The 8,467-nt window shown below is 57.0% G+C and overlaps 1 protein-coding gene across 3 annotated transcripts in view; it reads left to right on the forward strand.

The window, feature by feature from the left end:
- The window catches only part of TNKS1BP1 (tankyrase 1 binding protein 1), a 28,953-nt gene extending 20,718 nt beyond the window's left edge, over positions 1–8,235 (forward strand). For all 3 annotated transcript variants that reach the window (XM_075545699.1, XM_075545701.1, XM_075545700.1), the window contains exons 7-12: positions 2,173–2,545; positions 2,749–2,899; positions 3,241–3,377; positions 6,400–6,557; positions 7,415–7,484; positions 7,808–8,235. In XM_075545699.1, the coding sequence (XP_075401814.1) occupies positions 2,173–2,545; positions 2,749–2,899; positions 3,241–3,377; positions 6,400–6,557; positions 7,415–7,472 (877 nt within the window). In that variant the 3' untranslated portion in view covers positions 7,473–7,484; positions 7,808–8,235. The remainder of the gene's footprint in view (positions 1–2,172; positions 2,546–2,748; positions 2,900–3,240; positions 3,378–6,399; positions 6,558–7,414; positions 7,485–7,807) is intronic.
- The last annotated feature ends 232 nt before the right edge of the window (positions 8,236–8,467 follow it).

The raw sequence follows: 8,467 nt of genomic DNA on the forward strand, positions 1-8,467 counted from the left end.
AGTCACCCAGGGAGTTTCACATCCCTTTAGCCCTCTGCCCTCCTCAGCCCTGCCTGGCAATCACTGGGCAGGGCCCCTGGCTGGGTGGGGTATCCCTGCCACCCCTTACTCCCTCCCAAGTCTTCCTGCTTTTCAGCTGTCTGAAGATGAGCTGGCTCTGGGTCCCCGCCAGGGCTCTTCCCAATTCCACTCCCTCATCCTGCTGCGGCGCCACCGCCTCCACCTCCTCCCCACCCCGCTCTACTTCAGTTTCCATCTGTCAGCAGCTTGTGGAAGGACAGACTGACACATGCCCTCTTGCCCTCCCCCTCTTCTGAAGTGGTTTTGACTCACCTGCTTCCCCTCCCCCCCTTTAGTCCTGCCAGGACTTGAGGCTGACTTCCGGGCACTGCCTGGCGGGCCTTTCCATAACCCGCTGTGGGAACTGAGGGACCAGCCGGTGCGTCAGGGTGGGGACACAGGTGTGCTTAGAGGGAGTGACAGCAGAGGACACACCCGGCTGTGTGTGTGTGTGTGTGTGTGTTTTATAGGAGTGACTGGAGGGCACACCCGCTGTGTGAGGTGTGCAGTATGTGTGTGTGGTAGAAATGACAGCAGATAGCATATATACACACACACATCCCATGTGAGGTGTGCTGTGAGTGTGCATTGTAGAAGTGCAGCAGACACACACACCTCTCAAGTGAGGTGTGTGTGTTGTGGGAGTGCTAGCAGAGGGCACCCGGTGCCCTGTGTGAGGTGCGCAGTCAGTGTGTGGGCATTGCCAGAGGGACAGTGGGCAGCCCAGTGGCAGCCAGATACACGCAAGCTCAGAGTAGGAGCTGCATGCGTCTGTGAGAGTGGGCGGGGCGGTGGTGGCGGTAGGTACCACTCGGCCTGCTCCCCACCGACCGTGTGTGCCAGAGGGAAGTGCGGCCTGACCTTGAGCCAGCCTCCCACGAGTTGTCAGGCTGGAGCTTATTGCAGCCATTGGATTCACATATTTCGACGTGGGTCTCTCTCTTTCTTGGATGACCCTGTACTTGACCAAGCCTGGCCCCACCCACTTCTAGAGAGCATTTTGGGTACACTTCTTCCAAAACAGATCCTTTTGTTCTGTGTGGCATAACTAAACGCTTCAGGCCCTGCCCAGCTCTCCCACACGTGGGAGGCAGTGGAAAGGTGCACCTCGGTCCTCACACGGCGTCTCTGCTCTTTGGCACTTTGTCATGGGGTCTTTCCCAGCAGATCTGCCCCGACGGCTGCTTCCTTGGGTGTTGGTTGCTGTGGCCCAGGTAAATGGAACCTTGGACAGCCGCCCTCATGGCCAGGGTGCAGTAATCCCAAGAGGCAAGCCGTGTTGGGGGCCCATGGAGACCTAGTGTCTCTGCAGGCATCTCTGTCCTGCTCCTGTTCGGGCCCAGAGGGCACACATAGTGAGGCCGGCTTTGCCTGGAGGAGCCCGTGGGCAGCAGTGGGGCGAGGCCCGAGGGGGCTTGCCAGGCCGAACTGAGGAGGGGCCATCTCCCTCGGAGGCGGGGGGCGGGGGGCTGGAGGGACAGCTGAAGGCATGGCGTGATGTGCTTCATAGCCAAAGTGTGGCCTGTTCAGAGACACGGCAGCATGCTCTGGAAGTCACCAGTGCCCCGGAGAGGTGTGACAAGGCTGAAAGAATGCAGGAGCTGGGCGGGCATGGACCCAACTCACCCCTGGGAAGTGGCCATCAGCGGGCAGGAACACATTGCCACCTGCAGCAGTAATGGCAGCCGCCGCCCTAAGAGCACAACCATCACCAGTTGCTGCCCTCCCGGCCTGGTTTTCCCTCGGCTGGTTTCTGAGAAGCCAATGGCCAGGCCTTTCTTCCGTGGCACCCCTAGGTAGACTCTGTGAGCAGCCGAGTAGGTGAGCTGTTGGCACCCCATACAGGATACACACTGGGTGCCAAGTGCTGTGGGAGGGTTCTCACCTCTCCGCTACCTAGACAGCAAAGTTAGAGGAAACAGAGGGGTGAAGGGACCGGCCCAAGACACCTTTATGGCACGGCAGGCTGAGGCTTTGAGCCCGTCGATCCCCCTGCCCTAAAGCATCAGGAGAAACAGGGCGGCAAGTGCCATGGTGGGGGATTCAGAACCCAAGCAGTGGACCTACAGGAGCCGACAGGCCCGCCACTGACCACGTTCCCTCTCTGTCCAGGTGCAGCCCCTACAGCTTCCCTGCTCGCTCACCGCCCTCAGGCTCCCAGGACCTGCTGGAGGAGATGCTGGCTGCCCACAGTGCCAAGGTTGTAGCCCACAGGGATTCGGGGACCTCAGGCCACGGGCGCCTGTCGCAGGAGGGATCAACCCTAGCTGCCACCAACCAAGGGGAGCCCCCAGAGCCTGGCACGGACCCTCTGCCTTCCTGGAGACCTCAGCCTGATGGTGAAGCCAGCCGGACCGAAGAAGTGGATGGTGGCTGGAACCCCCCAGGGGCTGGCCGGGGTGAGCAGGGACCGGCCCGGACTCCTCGGCGGCCCCCTCCGTGCCCGATCCCCAGCTCCCCGAGTCAGGACTTCTCCTTCATCGAGGTCAGTGGAGGGGGAGCCCAAGGCAGTGCTGGTTTCTTGTGGGGTGGATCCAGCCCCCAGGGAGGGTCCGAGAGAGTGTGGTGTGCATAGGAAGCTGCAGGCCTGGGAGAGGTCAGCCGGCCCGGTGCTGCCTCTGGGCTCCTGAGGGCCAGAGCAGGGACCAGGGGGCAGCGGTCACACTAGTGGTGCTTTCTCTTGAGCAGGACACGGAGGTCCTTGACAGTGCCATGTATCGGAGCCGTGCCAACCTGGGGCGCAAGCGTGGCCACCGTGCCCCTGCCATCCGGCCTGGCGGCACCCTGGGGCTCTCAGATGCAGCGGACTCGGACGCCCGCCTGTTCCAGGACTCCACAGGTAGGGCCCCGTGTCCCTCGGTGAGGTCTTGTGGGCCCTAGGCGATACAAATACCTCAGTGCCTGTCTGTTAGCCGAAAGGAGTTCAGCCAGAGGCCCCTCAGAAGAAAGGCCTGGCGATCTACTTCTGAGAGGTCACAGCCATGAATACCCCATGGGCAGCTGTCCTCTCTAGTTCACGGGCTCACCCCGAGTTGGAGCCAGCTCCACGGCAACTGGCTTGGTGTCGTTTGGGTGCGGATGTGGGAAGCACTAGGCCTGGGATGCACAGGGCTGGGATGGTCTGGGGGCCTGCCCTGTGCTGGGTGCTGAGCCACCTCCCACCTTCCTGGTTCCTTGCAGAGCCACGTGCTTCCCGAGTGCCATCATCTGACGAGGAGGTGGTGGAAGAGCCTCAGAGTCGCCGGACCAAGATGTCCTTGGGCACCAAGGGGCTGAAAGTCAACCTCTTTCCTGCCCTGAGCCCGTCTGCCCTGAAGGTACCCTCTGCTCATGCAGCCATGCTTCCAGTACCTGGCTAGCTGGTCCCCTGCATCGAGTCCGTTCTTCCCTCTCCTCATCGCCCTCGGTCTCCAGCCTGGGTCCTGTGCACGGTGCAAGCGCTTGCTCCTTCCAGGCAGGGTAGCGTGGCCGTGAGCTGGGCCATAGTGGACCCTGCTGCGGGGGTTTGGGGTGTCACTGGAGCGGTGCAGATGAGGGCCTGCGGGGAGAGAAGTTGATTCATAACAGTGGGGCACGGGAGGAGGGTACAAGGGTAGGCCTCCTGTAAGCACTTGAGCTTGGCTCAGGTATGTGGAGGAGCTTGTACAAAACAGTTAAACACTTGCCTGTTCGCTGAAAGGTTGGCGGCTTGGTCTCCCAGAGCTGCCAGTCTGCTTCTGAGAGAGAGAGTCAGCATTGATAGTCTCACAGACAGACACCAATCACATAGTGATGCACAACGATCTTCCTCCCACCAGGCGGGCTAAGGGGAGCCCTGGGGCCCGGTGTGGTTTGAGTTGGACTGCAACCACAAGGTCAGCATTTTGAACCTGCCGGCCACTCCACTGGAGAGAGAGGAGGCAGTCTGCTCCCATACGGGTTTACAGCCTCGGAAACCCACAGAGCAGCGCTACTGTGTCCTGCTGGGGCACAGAGTTTCTGAATTGCCCGGATGGCAAAGAGTTTTTCGGTTTAGGATGGCTAAGGAGCCCTGGTCGCATTCTGGACGATGCTCTGGGCTGCTACCCACAAGGTCCGTGGTTTGAAGCCATCACCCAGTCACTGCACAGGAGAAATATGAGGCTTTCTGTTCCCGTAAAGATTTTCACCAAAGGGCCATTCTATTCTGTCCTGCAGGGTCATTGCCAGTTGGAGTTGACTGTGTGGCTGTGGGTTTGACTTGGGATTTTGATTTTCGGATGGCTAAGATAAAAGCAAAACAAAACCCAGAAAAAGTAACAAATGCTGCTGAGGATGTGGGCGAACTGCAACCCTTGTCCAGTATTCGTGGGAATGCCAAACGGTACAGCCACCGTGGCAGTTCCCCAGTAACCTGGCTCTAGAGCCGCCCCACCCAGCAGTTCCGCCCCACAGCTACGTGCTCTTGAAAGCAGAGACCCAGAAAGAGGCTCGTTACACACATGTTCCCTGCTGCACTGTCCACAGTAGCCAGCAGGTGGAACAACCGAAATGCCCATCAACAGAGGAAGAACCCAAACCGAGAACCAAAGGTGGTACTTTGCCCGCAGCGGAGTAGTCCTCTGCCCGTAGGAGAGATGAGGTCTTGATACACACTGGGGTGGCTGGAGCTTGGTGACAGGCTGAGTGAAAGGAGCCAGTCACACAATGAGAAACACAGTGTGGCCTCACTTACATAGAAAAGATCAGAAGAGACAAATGTATAGAGGTCAAAGGTTATTAGTGATTTCCTAGGAAAGAGGGGGTGCAGGGAGTAACGGTGATTGTAAGTACTGAATGTTGTACACTTGTGAATAAGGTGGACTGGCAAACACTATGGTCTGTGGGGGCTTTGAAAAGTTCATGGGAAAATGGAGTGAAAAGACAAAGGGATTTCCCTGCGTACAAAGAGACAAAGTACTTAGGAGGCAGTCTTTGTAGAGCCAAACCCCCCTCATGGGATTTGGCTCCTGGTTTGGAGATTTTAGGGTCATGGTTTCAGGGAACATCCCAGTTAATTGGCCTATTTCAGTGTTTCGTGCTTCTGTTGTGCCTCCTAGTGTGTGGTGTGTGGTGCCGGGGTCTTGTAAGTGGCATCCAAGGCACAAGTCACCTGGAACAGAAGAGGAAAGGATACAGGGGGTCAGGAGCGGAGGGGGTATGGAACCTGTGGCTTACTGAACTCCATTAGCAGCTGCATCCTTTGCCAGGAAACCAGAAGAACTGGCCGGTACCCGGCTACCATAATTGAAAAGGTTTGATCATAGAGTTCTGTAGAAGAATCTGGCTCCAAAGGGAAGGGGGGAAATGCACAGCAGGATTAAATTCTTGTGGAATACAGGCTTTCTGGAGCCGTGAAGGGTGACTGAGGCCCTGAAACTATTCTTCTGGGATAATCTTTACACCTTAGACCAAGAATAGACCCCGAAATCATCTCTTCAAACTGAGCAGTTTAGCTTAACTAGTAAAAAAAAAATTTTTTTAAGTCTGCATTGTGCATGATGCTCTTAGAAGAATCATCTACATGGGATCAAACCGACCACGGTAAACAAAGATGAGACAGGAGCCTTGGGGGCAGTGAGCTTATGTTAGTGAGGGACGGACGTCTCAGGAATGGAGGGTGAGGAGGATTACGTGGGACTGTAATCGGTGTCACTGAATTGCTCAGGTGTATTTTGCTCTGATTGGTCTAACAACAAAATAAAATGTAGGAAAAGCCCCAAACCCGGATGAAGCACAGCTCTATTCTGACCCGGCTTTCCTGTGGGTCAGCATGGCCTCAGCGCTGACGGTGGTGATTCTTCTCTTTGATGAGTCTGAAGGGCGGCAGGGAGACACTCCAGGGAGAAGGAACAGAACAAGGGCGCATGGGTAGAAGTCACCCTGGCTTTGTCCCATCTGACACAGCCGAACTCCAAACCAAACTCACTGTTAGCCACTCGATTCCGGCTCAGAGCGACCCATGCTACTGCGTGGTTTCCAGGGCTGTACGTCTTCCCGAGGGCGGAAAGCTTTGTCTGTCTTTCCCCCTGAGTGACTGGTGGGCTTGAACCGTTGACCTTGTTAGCAGCCCAACCAGTAACTCACTGTGGTACCAGGGTTCCTTTGGTCCCACGCATTTTGTAAGAGTTCAGTACAGCGGTGCCTCCCGAAGACCTACGGCAACAAGGCTTGGCTCAGCTGCGCCAGGTGCTGGCCTTGTCTCTGTCTTGATCTTCTGAGTGATTCTCCCCGCCCCGCGGGGTAAAGGGACCACAGAGGGCTGTGTACCTGATTTGGGGGTGTCCTCATGCTCTTGCCTTTCTGGGCTTACATCTCTCTGGATCTGGTCTTACCTCACAGGCAAAGCTGCGTTCCCGGAACCGCTCAGCTGAGGAAGGGGAGCCGGTGGAGAGCAAGTCATCCCAGAAAGAGTCTGCGGTTCAGCGCTCCAAGTCCTGCAAGGTCCCCGGGCTTGGGAAGCCCCTCTCGTTACCTCCCAAGCCAGAGAAGTCCTCAGGGTAGGTTACCTAGGCTCTCGGCATCAACTGGCCTCATTGTACTAGCCTGCAAAGGGAGACCTGTTGCAGATGTAGAGTCGCTGCAGGAAGCAATTTGGCTTGGTTCTTTTGAGCTGGGGCAACACCTGAGGTTAATGAGTGAGGACCAAGCAGATCAAGGACCACCTGGGAGCCTCATGGTGACTGAGCCTCAGAAGGCACCATGACCCTGTGGGGAGACCAATCAGAGACCTGAATCCTGAGGCTCAGGAGCTTCCTGGTTGGTGCCCCTGTATGAACACAGCATGCCCATCATAACTCTGTGCTGGGGGCCCTTCCCAGACCTCACCCTAGACAATTCTTGTTGGTATCTGGTGTGGTGGTAACAACACTGAAGCTGTGGGAATGGTGTGCTCCTGTGACCGCTGTTCCATTCCAGTGCACTCATAGGCTGGGAGTCCCCTCGGGCTGGCCTCTGCCTGTGTGGTGTCCTTCTGACTCGGGCACTCTGGCTGGGGTCACAGTTGGAAGTGCCAGGTAGGCGGCTGGCTGGCGTATGGGATGGAGAAAGGCGGTGGTATGAGGACTGGATGCACCCCCACATTTGGTGGGGTCGATTCTACGCTGTTGGCAGCAAAGGTGTCGGGAGCACCTACTGTGCCTCTTGCTTAGTGCACCCACTTTACGGGGGAAACTGAGGCCCAGAGAGGCGGTTGACCTGCCGTGTTTTGTTTTTGTTTGTTTTTTAACCTGCCCATGTTTTTAACTGGCTGTAGTTGGTGGCAGAGTTCTGGTCGCTGAAGCCAGCTGGCTCTTTGGTTGGGGAGGCCTCCTCATTAGGTTCTTTTGCCTTCTGCACTTTATCTTCCTTCTTCCAGGTCAGAAGGGTCATCCAACTGGCTGCAAGCCCTGAAGCTGAAGAAGAAGAAGGTCTGAGAAGTCCCTGAGGTGGGTGCAGGTGGCCGGGCTCAGGCTGGGGGGTGGGGAGGTCCCAGGGCAGGGTAGTGCCTGGCATGGAGGAGGAGGACGACGACGACAAGGACTTCCATCCCTGCTTCCCTGCTGTCTGCACTCAGGGACCATTTCCATGTGCTAGGGATGGCATGAGCATGGTTCTGTGGCCCTTTCTGCCTGAAGTCCCAAGAGGTTCTCCAGGACCTGGTGGGGAGGCCAGCTTTAAGCAAGTCACAGCGAATCCTCACCACTGTAGGGTGGGGGGGAGGGTAGACACTGAGGTGGTCCCCTGACCCCTGTTCCTTCCTCTGCTGCAGGCCCCTCCCATCTGCAGTCTCAGGCAGTGCTGTTCCTGTGGGGTCCCTGAGCAAGGAGACAGCTGGAACCATCCAGACCAGGCTGCAGCCTCTGCCCCTCCCACCGCTGAGGAGGCACATTTATGCACTTTGTACCCCTTCCCTCCCCACCACCCGCCTGCCCAAGCCACCCGGGCTCAGTCATTAGTGGTTGAAGGTTTCCGTCCTGTCCCTGCCCCTGCCCCTGCCCCTGTCCCTCCCTCTGCTCCTGCTCTGCTTCCTCCTCCAGCCTCATGTGGGTTTTCTTTTGATACCAATTTATAGCATTTTTTATAAAAGCCTTTGATTTTTGTAATGGGTGGAGCTTGCCCCAGCCCCACCCCTCTTCCTCCACGCCCCGTCAGGTGCCCCACCGAGACCAATGACGTTTTGCCACTTGAAACAATAAAGATTTTTGGGAATCGCTGCTGCCCAGGCTGTGGTGTGTGCTCGGGCTCCCCAGCCCTCTGGCCAAGGTGATGTTGGGAGGTCCGAGGTCAGTGGTTCTCAACCTTCCTATTGCCGCAGCCCTTTCATACAGTTCCTCATGTGGTGGTGACCCCCCCACCATAAAATTATTTTCGTTGCTACTTCATCACTGTCATTTGACTACTGTTATGAATCGGGCGACCCCTGTGAAAG

Source organism: Tenrec ecaudatus, chromosome 4 (assembly GCF_050624435.1).
Source record: "Tenrec ecaudatus isolate mTenEca1 chromosome 4, mTenEca1.hap1, whole genome shotgun sequence".
In the NCBI taxonomy this organism is placed as follows: Eukaryota; Metazoa; Chordata; class Mammalia; order Afrosoricida; family Tenrecidae; genus Tenrec; species Tenrec ecaudatus.